The sequence below is a fragment of the Vipera berus genome, assembly GCF_964194415.1.
Source record: "Vipera berus genome assembly, chromosome: Z".
NCBI lineage: Eukaryota > Metazoa > Chordata > Lepidosauria > Squamata > Viperidae > Vipera > Vipera berus.
The window spans coordinates 45,432,558-45,448,965 of NC_138205.1; the positions used below are offsets into that span (position 1 = coordinate 45,432,558).

Genomic DNA, 16,408 nt, shown 5'->3' on the forward strand with positions numbered 1-16,408 from the left:
ATTACTTATGGTTTTATCAAGAACAAAAGTGAATGCTATAACTATAAAAACACAGAAAAATATTTACAACATTAGAAAAAAGACATAACATTTCATGCCATCAGATGGCCCCTTAAAAGGTATTTGAAATCAATTTCTGTTTACTAAATATTTTTTCACTACAGTAGAAACAAATGCAAATATATTTTGCTGTTAGATTAAAAGTCTTCATCGTCCGTCTCCTCCAGATACTGAACTAGCTTCTTACTGCGAATTGGTTTTTCCTGGAGCATGGCTGGAACAGGAAAGTCCTCACCAGAGCTCAGTTCAATGACAAATGATTTATCGTCATCCTTGGATTTCTACAACAATAAACAATAAACTCTCAGGACACCTCCATGTATATCACTGCAATAATAATTATAATATTCTAGGAAAAGAAATGGGGTGATAATATTCAGGGTAAGGGGGCTTAAAGAAAAAGGTGATGCTAATTGACTCAACACTTCCATGTCTTGCTCATTACCCATTGTGATGTAATATCCACTTACCAAACAGGAAAAAAAAGGAAGCCAGCAGTTTTGGGGGAATGCTGCATACTAGACACCAAGCCATTTTTCAAATAATTTCACAGAGTTCAAATAATTTTGCTCTAACTTGGTGGTAGCCTCTCCTCTCATTTTCATAGTTGCTATAGGCAGTGCTTTTTTTGTAAAAGAAAAAGGTGCCGGAACTCACACATGTCATACAACCTGCCTTGCCTATCCTACAAGGTTCCATCCCAAAAAGGTTCTGAGCGTTCTATGACAAAAAAAGCCCTGGCTAAAGGAGCTATATGTCAGGATTAAAAAGCTCTTTAACTGTTTGTCCTTGCTTTATAAAGGCCTTAAGGCAGACATATCAAACACAAGGCCTGGGGGCCAAATCCGGCCCATGAAGTGATTTCATGTGGCCCGCGAAGCCATCCTGGAAACAGTGAGGGAACGGTCCCCACTGCCTTGGCCCTGGCCCAGAGACCCTCCTTCTGCCAGAGACCCTCAGATCTGTCCCACTCCTGCCCAGGCCCCCATAGGCACCCTTGATGTGAATGATGTAGAGCTGGCCATGCCCACCCAGTAGGCCACGCCCACCCTGGCCACACCCACCCGGCCCCCTGAGGGCAACCGCAATGCTGATGCCGCCCTCAATGAAATTGAGTTTGACACCCCTGCCTTAAGGGGAGGGAAAGATTTTTAGTTTACAGAATAAGCATCTGAGCTACAGAAAGATATATTAGAATACTGTGACATTACTTCTCACAAACGACAAGTTAGGTTTGTTGCAGCATAGAAGGCTCCTTCTCAGTATGAGAAACTCAGGCAACTTATTTGCTTCAATTAATGCTAATTTTTTTTACTCAGCTGCCTGAAAAATACATATATTTATCCTAAACGTGCCACATAAAGTTTGTGATCCAATAAAATAGGGCATCTTTTAAAATTACTTTAAAAGATCAGAGATACTGATGAAAATATGAACAAGCAAACCTTAAGTGCTATTCTTTTTTTAAGGCTTTGGCCAAAGTCAGGATCAGAGTCTTCACTACTGAAAGAGGAAGGCAACCTTCTCTTAGCAGGTTTCTTCATTTTGGCAAGCCTCTTGGGAACATCATCTGAACTGGAACCTGAACTCTTAGCCTTGCTGTGTTTTGTTTTTGCCTTTTTCTTAGTGAAAGCCTCCTGAATAGAAGGCTGGTTGCCTAAAGGAAGAGAAACAAATCTTTGTGAGCACCACACCTTTAGCTCCTCTCTACCAAGAAATATTGATAACAGCTTTGGAAATGCTTATTCCTAAACAATAGGTTGCATTTCCTAGTTGTTCTACTAGACAGAAATAATTAAAAAAAAAAAAAAGCCCAATTCCTTTCTAAGAAAGTACGGTAGAGGGTAATTATTTGTAGGTCCCAATATTCCTTTGGGCACAACTCTGAAGATCCCAGTTGGTGGCCTTTTCATTGAATTACATCAACCACTTATAAACATACATCTTCCGCAAGAATAACAAAAAGTGCAAGCTCCTCCATGGAAATGAGAGTATGGGCTCTGAGAAAAATGAGGACAAGGCCAGGATCTTTCCTTCCAGGTGTAAACTGTGCAGCCGATTCCCCTCTTGGATCTGAAAGACCTGATGAGATGTGCTATTTGTCTTAGATGGCCTTATAAGTCTTTTTGGAGACTTTGTTGCTGCACATGCTCCTCTACCAGCAGCCTGGCGTAGCAGCTGCTCTCCATTGGCGGCTGAGAATATGTATTCAAGGTTGTTATTAGCATTTGATCTGCATAATGTCTCCGCAGTGCTACTCTCCTACAAATTAAATTTTACACATTGTTCTCCTTCCACTAGCAGAGTTTCTACAAAAAGGAGACTCCTCTGCAATCCTCAGTCTCAAGAGCCAAGGACTTATTGAAAGAAAAACATCTCTGGTGTATTTTTCAACAAGAGATGGTTTCTTTACTATCAGACTGATATAGAGGAGGAGGTAGAATGTGTATACAAATGACAGATCAAGAGAATGACCTGGAAAATGGCTATTAGATGTATAAAAGACTTGTTAAACCCTTGAAGAAGTCTGTATCGGGGATAAAAAATAATAATTAGAGAAGTTAAAACCTACAGCATTGGATTGATTGTCCTTTTGTTTGTACACGACTAGATTTTCAAAGATTTTTTTTTGAAGCATTGCTGTCTCTCACGTTAGCAATGACTAAGCTGATAGAAAAGAATGTGCAAAAATCAAAACTGCAGAATCTGAGAAACACCTCTAATGTTCATGCTGTTTCAATTTTTTTTGTGTTCAGTGAAGGAAAGCAATTGTTCTAAAAATGCTTCAAGAATTAGACGAAGTAAAAAATACAGGTAGTCCTTGACTTACAGCAGTTTATTTAGTGACTGTTCAAAGTTACAACAGCACTAAAAAGTGACTTATGACTGTATTTCATACTTATGACTGTTGCAGCATCCTTTAGTCAAATGATCAAAATTCAGATGCTTGGCAATTGACTCATATTTGCAATGTACCAGGGACATGTAACCATCTCTTGTGACCTTCTGACAAGTAAACTCAACGGGGAAGCCAGATTCATTTAACAACCACATTACTAAATTAACAACCGCAGTGACAACTACACTTAAATTGGGCAAGAAAGATCATAAAATAGGGCAAAATTAACTTAACAACTATCTCAGTAACAAAAATTTTGGGCTCAATTCTCCTCATAAGTTGAGGACTACCTGTATTTTGAACCAATCTTTAATGCTTTATAGCAGACGTGTCAAACACAAGGCCCGGGGGCCGGATGCGGCCCGCAAAGTGGTTTCATGTGGCCTGCGAAGCCATCCTGGAAACAGTGAGGGAACGGCCCCCACTGCCTTGGCCCTGGCCCAGAGACCCTCCTTCTGCCAGAGACCCTCAGATCTGTCCCACTCCTGCCCAGGCCCCCATAGGCACCCTTGATTCGAACGATGTAGAGCTGGCCATGCCCACCCAGTAGGCCATACACACTCTAGCCACGCCCACCCAGTAGGCCACGCCCACCCGGCCCCTTGAGGGCAACCGCAATGCTGATGCAGCCCTCAATGAAATTGAGTTTCACACCCCTGCTTTATAGCATTGTACTACAGTATAATCTATGACAAATAATAATCCTGTATTAAAGAAGAACCTAATAGGATGCCATCTTACAACATTGGCTACAGTCTGCAGACATATTATAGACACATTGGGTGGCTATGTTAGGTAGTACCTAGCATTAAAAATGGTAATGGAGGGGGGAATGAATTCTGGCTTTTATAGGCTAAATGGAGATTATGATACATAAATTGTATACTCACTCAAGCTACTGCTCTGTACTTCTGATGATCTGAATTCAACTTTCTTTCCCTTTGTTTCACTAGAACATAAGTTTGGCATTAAATTATGCATTTATTTTGCATCAGGGCCAGCAATACATGCCCATAGATATTCCTAACTGGGGGAAAAAACTTTACCAAGAGATTGCAATTAATTTTGGGATTGATTTTCCCAAATTTTGAGATTTACTTTATTTTAAAATTATTATTTTCTTCCAATACATGCAACCAAAGCAGTGAAACCAAGCACCTAAAAAGGTTGTGAACCTGTTGAATTGCATTCCATTGTGGGGTTGGAACTATAAAACAGAAGCAACCTATTGCAATATTATGGTTAAAATTAAAAATGGTATTTTTCATAGAACATTTTAACATAATGCTGACATCCATCTAGCACAGGAGTACGTAGCCTTGGCTCTTTTATGACTCGTGGACTTCAACTCCCAGAATTCCTGAGTCAGCCATGCTATGGAATTCTGGGAGTTGAAGTCCAAGAGTCATAAAAGAGCCAAGGTTGCCTACCCCTCGTCTAGCAGAAAGAGCAGGATAATAAAATAAGGTTTGAATATATTTAAAATAGAAACAACAGGACACTTTTGTATGATCAGTTGATGAGATGTGTGGACCTAAAGTTTGTCCAACTCTTCATCAGCAAAATGGGGAAACTGGAAAAGCCCATCTCAGTAATGGTCCATCTTTCTGCACGCAGATGATTTTACAGATCCTTCTGATTTGGATAACTGTCTAACATCCTGGAAAACAACTGCCTGTCTGCAAAGATCAGGGATGGGTAATTAATCTTCTCAAGTGGTCACATGAGAAATAGGACTGGGAAGATGTGTAGGCACGCACTCATGAATATATATGTGTGCGCGTGTGTGCATATGTATATGTATATGTGTGTGTATATACACACACACCAGTCCTCTGGTCGGACTAATCTACAAGGCCTCTGGCAGCCTTAGGAAGGATTGGTTTACCATGCATCCAGCAGCCCAAGGAGCTATCTTAACTGCCTTCTGAAGTGCAGGAGGGTCCCGCCTGTTGTAACTTCTGTCTTGTTGGTATTTCTGGCAGCAAAACCCTGTTTAATTTTTGACTGACCTCATGTAGACAAGAAAGATCCAACCCAAAGGTGAATGTGGCCTGTGTGCAGTGGTGGGATTCAGCCAGTTTGCACCACTTCAGCAGAACCGGCAGCTAATTTTTTTGTTGCCCAGGCCGACTTCTGGAAGCGGCACCTATACAGAGAACCGGCTGTTCATGTATTTGAGTCCCACCACTGCCTGGGTGCCTTAAAATGCCCACATATGACAGAGGTGGTACGGGGTCAAAAAGAGCAAATAACCTGACCTTGTACATAAGGCAGTTTTAACAACCTGCCTCCAGAAGTGGTGAATGCTCCAACACTGGAAGTTTTTAATAAGAGACTGGCCAGCCATTTGTCTGAAATGGTATAGGGTTTCCTGCCTGAGCAGGGGGTTGGCCTAGATGACCTCCAAGGTCCCTTCCAACTTATTATCATTATTGACTTTTTTTTAAAGGAAAAATTATTTCTAGCCTTGTCAGCATTTCTAATGTAAGAAACATGTTTTCCTCCATGAAATATAACAATTTTTTGCAAAAACTATTTTCTCAATTCTGATTAGCCTTAAAATGCTGTGTTATCCAGGCAAATATTTTTTTAAGAATCAGTCAAAGTAGAAGAATCACAGCTGCATTTTGAACAAACTTACTTAGGAACAGCCTTTGGTTTTACTGTTGCTCTCGTAGAGTCTTCAGTCATAAAAGCACCTTCATCTGTATCCGAATTAGAATCCTGCGTATATGTTACTTTTGCCAAATATAACAGGGGGAAAAAAAAATCAGGTGCAACCCAAAAATGTGGGAGGAAGGAAGGCTAAGTGACAGTACTGGTAGTCCCCAACTTACTACAGTTCATTTAGTGACCATTCAAAGTTACAACAGCACTGAAAAAGTGACTTACAATCATTTTTCACACTTACGACCATTGCAACATCCCCTTGATCACGTAATCAAAGTTCAGATGTTTGCAACTGGCTCACATTTATGACGGTTGTGGTGTCCTGGGATCGTGTGATCAGCTTTTGCAACCTTCTAACAAGCAAAGCCAAGTGAAGCTAGATTCACTTAACCACCATATTACTAATTTAACCACTGTGACAAGAAAGGTGGCAGAACTCACTTAACATTTTTTTTTGTTTAGATAAAGATAAATTTTGGGCTGATTTATAATAATAAGTTGAGGACTAACTGTATATTCTTAAGCAATACGGGAATATAGCAAATGGGAAAAATGTTTTGTTCCAATCACAGCATAACAATGGCATTGTGAAAATTTTATTGAACTGTTAAGCAACCATGGTTTGAAAGAACTGAAAGAAAAACCTGGGCAGAACAAAGCTGGTGCACCCCAACCATCACTATCCATTCCACCTTCCAGATCAATTTATTGCATTGCTGAGCTGAGGCGTTCTCTTTATCTACTTAGCTGCTGTTATTAATGCTTTTGGCTTTGTCCCATTGTCTCTCTTTCTACACCTTTATTTGGGACACAAATAGCTGTTTTGTGTATGGATCAAAGCAGCTGTGTTTCAATTCAAGCATATGACAACTGGAAACCTTCTTGTACAGTTGTTTCTGTGTGCAACATTTTGTATAACCTTAACTAGGAACTGTGGACTAGGATGTTTTATAGCAGGAGTCTTCAAACTCAGCCCTTTTATGACTCATGGACTTCAACTCCCAGAATTCCTCACCCAGCGTGCCTGGCTGAGGAATTCTGGGAGTTGAAGTCCATGAGTCATAAAAGGGCCAAGTTTGAAGAGCTCTGTTTTATAGCTTTCTAAATATGCTTTAGAAATTCAAATTAAGATTCCAAGCTGATTTTAAATTCTTTGAACATTTTTACCTGTGACTTGATGTTGTGCATGAGAATCCACCTCGGGGTCAACAGCACCTTCATTTCCACATTCTGAGTCAGACCAAGGACTTACTTTCATTATTTTTTTTACTGGCTTGAATGGCAGTTTGGACTGTTTCTTGTCATCTGAAATTCAGCAGGTTTGTTAGGCTACTTATAATACATCCCGGGGAAAATTGATTCCTGAGAAAAGATTTTACCTGAATCCATTTTCAGTTTCTTCATTAATCTTTGTTTAAGATTCTTTGGTTCCTTGCTGGTCCCAGGGAAATCTTGATTCTCATCAAGCTCAGTTTTTTCACTCTATAGATGAGCAAATGGAAGGAGTTTATCATTACTGGAGATAGGGTAAAAGTTATGAAGCTAATTTTTATTTTTATTTTAATCCCATTTATATCCCGCCCTTCTCCAAAGACTCAGGGCGGCTTACAAGCTTAGCAGTAGCCCTCATTCTATGTATATGCCTGCTTATTAGGGCTTTCACACACACCCCCAAGCGGCATTATTACAAAGTCAGCTTATTGCCCCCAACAATCTGGGTCCTCATTTTACCTACCTCGGAAGGATGGAAGGCTGAGTCAACCTTGAGCCTCGTGGGATGTGAACCTGCACTAATTGCAGGCAGCTGGTGTTACTTAAGGAGGCATTATTTATTTATTTTTTATTTAATTTATTTTTATTTTAATTCCATTTACCGTATATACTTGAGTATAAGCCGACTCGAGTATAAGCCGAGACCCCCAATTTCACCCCCAAAAACTGAAAAAAGTTATTGACTCGAGTATAAGCCGATCTGCCGTTCTGCAAGCCTCCGCCGCTGGCGGAGGCTGGATCCGCGCTCTGCAAGCCTCTGCCGCCAGCAGAGGCTCGATCCGCCATTTTGCAAGCCTGAATACACTGGAATACCCTGTGTGGCCGCGGCTCTCGGGGAAGCCCTGGCTGTCCGCTTCCTCGCTCCACGCTGCCATTCGGGGCCCGCGCGTTCCCCGGGCAAATCGCGGCGCCCAGCAGGCGAGGAAACACGCCCGCTCCAGTCGCCCCCCCTTCCCTCAGGAGACGCGAAGCAAGTGACCGCCCGGAGCTTACCGAGGACTTGCGCGCGGCCGAGGCTTCGGTGCTTCCAGGATCGCGCGCACCTCTCCCAAGCCGCCGTCGTCCCCAAACGTCGGCAGGTCTCCGGACGGCGGTGGCTTGGGAGAGGTGCGCGCGATCCCGGAAGCACCAAAGCCTCGGCCGCGCACAAGTCCTCGGTAAGTTTTTTTGTTGACTGGAGTATAAGCCGAAGTGGAATTTTTCAGCCCAAAAAGTGGGCTGAAAAATTCGGCTTATACTCAAGTATATACGGTATATCCCGCCCTTCTCCGAAGACTCAGGGCGGCTTACAAGCTTAGCAGTAGCCTTCATTCTATGTATATGCCTGCTTATTAGGGCTTTCACACACACCCCAAGCGGCATTATTACAAAGCCAGCTTAATTGCCCCCAACAATCTGGGTCCTCATTTTACCTACCTCGGAAGGATGGAAGGCTGAGTCAACCTTGAGCCTGGTGGGATGCGAACCTGCACTAATTGCAGGCAGCTGGTGTTACTTAAGGAGGCATTAGCCCACTGCTCCACCAAGGGTCTTAAGAAAGCTAAACACATACACCCCGCCCAAAGGCTTTTTTACCTTGATTTTTCTTTTTAATTTCTTCTCTGCCCCCAATTTCATCTCTTCAGTTATTCGGGGGATAACTCTCCTTCCTTGGGGAGAAGGCAGGGTTTCCTGAAGCTGCAGATTTTTTACTTTTGCTTTCCCTCCTTTCCCTTTGTGAGGTTTGCCTACGGTTCCTGACATCTCGTCCTGTTTTTCTTTTTCTTCTAACACCTAAAGCGTGGATAATAAAAAAGAAACTAATACCTTGCAATGTTTGGTTTTGCAAGTGTGAAATTTGACCTAAAGAAAATGGTCTTATTGAGGGCATTTCTGCTTTAGCTTCACTCTGCAGTTCTGCGCAAATGGAAGAGAGGAACTCTATACCAAATCTGAAACAGGTAGCAATTTCTGCATTAATTTTGGTGCTATGCATGTATCTAAGCTTCGTTTGCTCTGTAGGTTTACTTTAAAACATACCAGTAGTCACAGCATTTTAGTTCCTCTTTTTAAATGTCAGCATCCTACCCAAACGAAGACACTGAGCTATTGATAGGGAATGTTTCACTTAGACTGAAAATTGATTGTTTCTGGCCCCAAAAATCCAAGTTTACCCACATCAAGTTCCTCAATAAAAGTAGCCAGATCTTCTCTCCATAAGTCAATAGGATTCTTCTGTTTCAGGTTTTCTAGTTCCATTTCCTAATAGAAGTAGCAAGAAACAGTTAGGTCCATATTTGACCTTTCAATACTACTACACCACATACACTTTTCTTTTAGAAGTCATCCACCTACTTTGTTATCCCGCTGCTTGCACAGTTCATCCTTTTTTTCCTTTGTTAGGTACCAGAGAGGCATGTTCAGAAGGTAATTAAAATCTGGCCCAGTGGCCGCAGTAGGTTCATTTTCTTTATCTGTATCTTCTTCTGCATCTTCATCAATGTCCTGGCATGGCAGAAGAGAAATGTAGCCAGGGGATAATAGCATAATAGCTGTTATTTAGTATTTGTCCTTTCAAGGGGATCAATAATCCATCCCTTTCTCACAGTACTTTCCCTTAGAGTACCTATCTGCTTCAAAAAGCCAGTATTTGGCATGAAGATCTATTTTCCTTGCTGCAGCACCACTACATCATGGAATTGGCTTTTTAAAAGTCACTGAACCAAACCCTTAACTATTGAGTGGATTAAAAGGAAGAGCTTGAGAACTATACCTTTTGTTGAGACTCTTTCCATGTCTTCACTGGATCAGAATCATAACCCCTTTCTATGAGAACCTTTATTAATTCTTTCTTGGGCTTGTTCTCTAGAGAGGAAGACCAAACAAACCCAGATGAGCCAGCAGCCAAAATAAAGTATCATATTTGGCACCATGCTAAGAACATGTTAACTTGCATGCCATAAACACAAAAGCCACCCCAAAAGTTTTGGGATTACTCTTAACAGAACGCAAACACCCATATACATTTAGTATTTCAAGTTGTACACTCAGTTTAGATTTTATTGTATAAATTATTTAAGTTTTTATTTCTGGAAAAGTAAGCTTTCTCTGCCTGTCAGGGAAAATAATTCTTTGGTAGATATTGGTTTTTGTTTTGCCCATTCTGACCTAGAATGGGAAGCTAGGAACTATTTCTGTAAAAGTTGGTCCTACTACCTTTCATGGCTTGCAACAAAATCCTAACAGTGCTTACCTATCACTATTTTGCCTTCTATTTTTTCAAGGATGAAGCGAGCTTGGTTGTTTAGTTTTGCAGATTCTGCACCCAGCATGCCAGTGAGCCAATCCTTTCTTAAACAGTAATAACGCAGTCTGACTTGATAGAATTCCTGCAGAATATCCTCTGCGGTCTCATATTTTTTTAGGCAGCCAACATGGTCGAAAAGCACCTGGAACAAAGAGTAAGATCTATAGATTGCAGGGCTGTAATCATGCATTTAAAAGCTGGATGTGATTCCTTTAACATGGCCTAGCCCCCCTCACACACTCACCTCCATTTCTCATTATGGTGTCTTGTTACTTTTTAGGAATTGTAAATGTATCTACATGCCTGGTTTCTAAAACCGGTCCTTACTTACAGTTAAGTGCAAATCTTTCTCAAAGTGACAAGAGCAAATAAACTTTCAGTATTTGGAAAAAAGTAGCTCTCCAGTCCCAAGGCAACAGAGATCACATAAATAACTAAAATGGAGGAATAGGCAAGACTATTCCTAATCTATTAGCAAGACTGATTTTCTACTTCTCCAGTCTTAACTGAGAATTCGAAGTCTAAGATTTCAGTTAAAAACTATTGATTTGACCTTGCCACAAAAGGATCCTACTTTGAGATTCTGTGACTTAGCTGAATGAATGGAGATGGCTCCCAGAGTGTCATCATTTGTTCTATAATTTATATTTATTTGTTTAAAAGATGTATATAGCCTGTATATGTGTGGTGTGTGCATATAAGAGACTTTCTAGGTATGTGTTCTGTACCAGCCTGCTACCGGCCCTGCACAAAAGGCAGGGACAACCCCTTTTACAAGAAGGCAAGAGGCTGGAATTACGCCTGCCAAATTTATTACTACAAAAACAAACGGAACAAGACAAACCAAAAAACAGGAGCTTTAAGAAACAGGAACTATCCAAGCGGTTGCCTTCAGCAAACCAGCCCTCCCACACATTCCCCTTATATAGAGTTCAGGGAGTGGCTTCTCTCTGCCTCCTTCCGAGGAGCCCCATTGCCTTCCTCTGTTTATTCCTAATTGACTGCCTCCTGCGTCGGGCGTCCTTGAACAGGGCCAGCTGTGGGTCATCTTCATCCACGCTGTCAGGCTCACACAGCTGGGTCTCCGTGGTGACCAAGTGGGAGGGGCCTGGCTGAGGGCTCTCATCAGCAAGATCTTCAACCCCCTCAGCAAGGTCTTCAACACCCCCCTCCTCCTCCTCTGAGTCGTCCGACCCAACTGCCGAACCCACAGGCTGACCCTGAATCACAACAGTATGCTTATCTTGTTACAAAAATAGAAGCTTTCTGAATTGTTACTTACCATATTGCTACAAGAAAGAGGACTTTGTAATTTGAAGACCTTATGTAGACCAATAGTCTCTGCCTCCACTAGTTTCTGTTCACTCATTGTTATGATGAATTTGACAGTGGTGTCTGTGTGGTACTCTTTATAGTCTGTTATGAGTGATGGAGTCTTCTCTGTGCCAGTCAGCATAGGCTCCAGAACCTGTTCTTTATAAGTCTTTTGGGAGACAGGAAGAAACAACATAATGATTTTATATTTTTCCTTTATATGGTGAGTTCAGAAACATATTGTTATTATGGCTCAGAGGGAATAGTACAAAAATAGAACAAGCCTTACCTGTGTCCATGTCCGAACAGGAAGCTCTGAAATTTCAATGGTGGTTGAATTAAGAACTGACACTTCTCCATTGATAAGGAAATGGTTTTGCCCTAGTTCATCTATTGTCCCCTTGAAATTCTTGTAACTAGGAATCTAAAAATATTATTAGTTGAATTAAAATAAACCAGGGTGAACATGTATTTTGTTTGCATAATATAATCAGAATCCAAATTAAGATGAGGGTGATAATTTCAACAAAGGCTTCTGAAAATAGAAGAGAGGTTGTAGAGAAAAGGTCATAAATAGTTTTATAAAAAGCAATACAAAAATCTCCAGTACAGATATTTATTGACTTCATATTGCTTTCTTTTAAAGAAAGTGTCATTTTAAACTTTACTTCATCACCAAGTAGGTAGCTATAGGCAGTTTGTTAAAAAAAATAAGCAGTAATGGCTCTGAAGTCCAAAGAGTAAAGAAAATCCAATTGTGTCTTTGTCTACACAGAGATCATTTTTATTTAGTTATTGATGCATTTTTTTTACCATTGGTAATGGCTCATCTCCATCAAGCATGCGTCGAATGTTATGAACCACTTCTCGAATGTCATAATTAGGAACTTTACATGACCAGCCAGTTCCAATGCCTTCAGCACCATTGATCAACACCATGGGAATGATGGGAATATACCATTCAGGTTCGACTCGTTGATTATCATCATACAGAAATTTCAGCACATTGTCATCTACTGCTGGGAAAGCCAATCGTGCCAAAGGACTAGGAAAAATGAATAGCTTAAATTAAAGTTGTGTTAAATATTTCTAGAAATAATGGGGTCTTCTCTGCAGATGTGGAGGAACAAGGAAGAAAAAAAAATAGCCAGAGGATGTCAAGGAAGTGAAGAAATGGCAGTAACTTTCAATTCTCTACTTTCCCTTTTAAAGCCACAAGAGAAAAAAAAACCTAAAGGGGGTGGGGGAAAGAACCCAATACCTGGAAAATTCTTGAATGTCAACCCAAACAAAGAGGAGTTTCTTCACTACCAGAGACAAAGCATGAATGTATTGATTGATCTTGTCACTTAGAGAATAAAAGTTAAACTTTTCTTTTGATTCCTCTTTTATTGACAGAGAAGGAAATCTTGCTAAATCTCTTTAAAATAGACTTTTGTGTGTATTAAACCCTTGATTAAATGGAGTATGGGAGTGTGTGTGAACATTGGCTGTTAAATATTGAACAGGTATTTTTTAGGTACAAAAATAGATTAAAATACTCATTTTGAGGCTTGATTTGCCTGAGGCAAAAACTGTTATTATCTGAAATTCAAACATGTTTTATCTGTTAGATCTGAAGCTTTTAGATTATGGTTTGTTAAATAGAAAGTTTACTGCATTTAAATTCATAAACAAAGTAAATCTAAGATCTATAAATCTAAGTACATCTGAAAGACATTTCCATCTCAGGTCAGCCTTTTTCATTGGTTATTGAGGAACTGTAGTTCCAACACCACTAGAATACAGGTAGATCTCAACTTATTACCACAATTGAGTCCAAATTTTTTGTTATTAACTGAGACAGTTGTTAAGTGACTTTTGTCCCATTTTATAACCTTTCTTGTCACAGTTGTTTAGATAGTAACATGGTTGTTAAGTGAATCTGGCTTCCCCATTGACTTTGCTTGTCAGAAGGTCACAAAAATTGATCATATGGCTGCTGGACACTGCAATTGTCATAAATATGAGTTAGTTGCTAAGCATCTGAATGTTGATCATGTGACTACGGGATGTCAGAAGTCATAAATATAAAATAGAATCATGTCATTTTTTGTTGTAACTTTGAACAGTCACTAAATGAACTGCTGTAAGTTGAGGACTTCCTGTACACTAAGTTGGAAGGGAGTAACTAAGTCTAAACTAAGAAAAGCAACCTGCTTTCACCAACCTGAGCATTGTAAAGATATATCTAGGGCTTGCAGCGTCTTTTCCACCATGCAGCCTAGTTCCAAACTGACCAATGGGTTGAAGTAAGTTCAGGTTGTTGCTGCCCACAAAATTTTGAGCCAAATTAATAATAGTCATCATCAGTGAGTTCTGAAACAAAGTAATAATTATAAGCGATGCATCACCAAAATCATCAAGCATCAATAAAATGAACAGGATAAGCTAGTCACAAGTACTAGTCATAAAAATCCAGTCACTAGAAATCTACTTCTACCTTATTCCAAATAAGCTCTGCTTCAGCTACTGGCCAACTGACTTATGGTTGGAGAATTACAGAGGAAACTCCATCTCCAAACCTCGTTACCAGTTGCAGCAGGTATGGGCAACCTATGGATTTCCAGAAATCACTCCCAGTGGCCTTATGCCAATAGAGCAAATGATGAGCATGCTGGGAACATAGTAACTTAGTAATATTTATAAGGTCCCAGATTGCTGATCACTGGGTTAGAAATGAAAAAAAAAAATCACACTCATTCTTCCTTGTAACAACTTCTAATGCTCATACTCCTTGCAAACTATATTTTTACCTGCTACTTTTTGAGATCTCTTTAATATTTTTCTTACCTCTCCATGGTGGTAAGATGACATTTCTGCAACTGATCCAGCCAGCTGAGCTACTTTTACCTCCCGTTTGTCATTTCTTTTCAAGCACGTATATAAAACTTTCCTCTGACCTGGTTTCAATCCTGAAAGAATCCATTAGTAATTACAACTTCTCTCTAGAGTGAGCCTCTTTTAGCTAAGGCATTCGCAAAAGGATAAATTTTCCAAATTAGATCATATATTAGTTTATTGCAAATATATCTGCTTTATATCAAGGCAATATACATTTTCTGACGCATTAAAACCTGCTTCAGGTAAGAATGTTTAAGAATACAAGGTTTTATAAATTTTTATTTGCCACAGTTACAAAACTTATCCTATTAAGTCAGCTCTTTGTGGTCTATCTCTTTCAAAAATATGATGCTCTAAATTTGAAGTACGTAAAATCTTATTTATTTGTAAAAGAAAACCCTTACCATCAACTAATGATGGAATGGATCGCTCATTATCAGAATTTGAAAACAGCACAAGTTCCTTGTTGATAAAATCATTGTAGGTCAGGTAATTTGTAGTTTTCCCATATAGGTAATCCTAAAAGAAGGTAAGGCAGTTTAAGATACATCCTTAAATAGTATCCAAATGCTTTCTTCTACTGAGGTGTTACTATTTCTAATGGCTTGTTTGTTTGTTTTTTTTAGCAAAAAACAGTAATCTTTCACTTGGATCACACATCGCTAGATTTGAAAGGAAAACCTTTGCACTTGGACCACACATTGCTAAATGCATCCTTGTGGCAGAAGGTTCATAAAGAATGCACATGCATCATTTGTCCTTAATAGAATATAGCATTTCATTAATATACATAACAACTCCTTCCATCAAACCTTTGTAATTGATGGGTGAAAGGGTTTTCACATAGGAAACATCAAACTTAAAATAAGCTATTCTGACTGCAGTGGAAATATGTGATACTGAGGCTTCTAGTGGGGTTGAAACTGGCTGATTTTAGCTCAGAAATTTTTAAAACTCAAACGTCTATATGTTTCTATTACTAATTATTTTTTTTTACCTGCTGCCAAATGTTTAGTGATAGTGAAAGATAAGGACATCTCATTGATGCTAAAGTAATAAAAAGAAACCATCTGATTATTTGTATCCCAAATTCAGTAGAGAATCTCCCATTCGCAAGTTCTCTCTCTCTATATATATATTGTTCTGCCTGAAACCATATAGAAGAAATCCCATTTTACTTTGTAAACTACTTACCTCTGGCAGACCAAGAAGTTTCCGTTGCCTTCGGTCTTCCATGAAGTTTGTCAGCCACTCCTTTCGATCGTCCACCTTTTTTTTACTAAAGGCCTAGAATGAAGAAGAATCTTACTAAGCAATAGTTTTCACTGCCAAGTGCTTAATTAAAACACAGAAGTTTTGATAAGTAAGGAGGAAAAAGATGCCAAAAAGCAGCAATTGCTGCAAAGAACTCATCTGAAAAAGCATTTATTACCGTATTTATCATCTCTACACATCTGTTGCCTTATTAAAAGCCTCAACAACTAGAAAAAGCTGAGGAAATTCCAGGACATTATTAATAATCAAAAAAAATAAAAAAAATAAAAAAAAATAGGAGAGACATCATACACATTCTGCAACACAACCTAGATCCAAACCCACAAAAAGTTGAACCTACCCAAGGAGCAGATAGCCAACTCCTGTAAATATTCTTATTCCCTTAAATGCTTCTGTGGATATGATGGTTTAGAGGTGAATTTACAAGCAAAGATTGAAAGTCAACAGCTTATAGATCTCTTCTCTTCAATGGAAGAGAAATCTCCACCCTCCAAACACACTGCTGCAATAAGCTCTGCGGCTGCAGTTAATACAGGATAGTGTGAGTACCTAACCTGATAAACTTAAAAAACAAAAACAAAAATGTAAACTAAGTCTGCTGATGGCACAAACGGTTCTCTCCACAATTAAAATCAAAGTGAACTCCTTAAAAGAGGAACTGTAAAACATTGAGAACCAGCCAAATAACAGCCCTACCAAAGCACGTATCTGCTGTATCACGTGTGCCCCAAAAACACCAGCTGGAA

General features: G+C 39.6%; 1 protein-coding gene across 1 annotated transcript in view; it reads right to left on the minus strand.

Moving 5' to 3' along the window:
• Positions 1 to 16,408, minus strand: part of TOP2A (DNA topoisomerase II alpha) — a gene marked incomplete at its 5' end in the record, with an annotated part of 44,665 nt that continues 28,257 nt past the window's right edge. The window contains 18 exons of the mRNA XM_081346337.1: positions 1 to 341; positions 1,506 to 1,717; positions 3,850 to 3,908; positions 5,604 to 5,700; positions 6,800 to 6,937; positions 7,012 to 7,114; positions 8,480 to 8,677; positions 9,062 to 9,145; positions 9,239 to 9,388; positions 9,657 to 9,748; positions 10,137 to 10,332; positions 11,473 to 11,673; positions 11,794 to 11,928; positions 12,318 to 12,549; positions 13,714 to 13,862; positions 14,337 to 14,458; positions 14,792 to 14,906; positions 15,582 to 15,674. Coding sequence (XP_081202463.1) covers positions 198 to 341; positions 1,506 to 1,717; positions 3,850 to 3,908; positions 5,604 to 5,700; positions 6,800 to 6,937; positions 7,012 to 7,114; positions 8,480 to 8,677; positions 9,062 to 9,145; positions 9,239 to 9,388; positions 9,657 to 9,748; positions 10,137 to 10,332; positions 11,473 to 11,673; positions 11,794 to 11,928; positions 12,318 to 12,549; positions 13,714 to 13,862; positions 14,337 to 14,458; positions 14,792 to 14,906; positions 15,582 to 15,674 — 2,520 coding nt within the window. The 3' untranslated portion in view covers positions 1 to 197. The remainder of the gene's footprint in view (positions 342 to 1,505; positions 1,718 to 3,849; positions 3,909 to 5,603; positions 5,701 to 6,799; positions 6,938 to 7,011; positions 7,115 to 8,479; positions 8,678 to 9,061; positions 9,146 to 9,238; positions 9,389 to 9,656; positions 9,749 to 10,136; positions 10,333 to 11,472; positions 11,674 to 11,793; positions 11,929 to 12,317; positions 12,550 to 13,713; positions 13,863 to 14,336; positions 14,459 to 14,791; positions 14,907 to 15,581; positions 15,675 to 16,408) is intronic.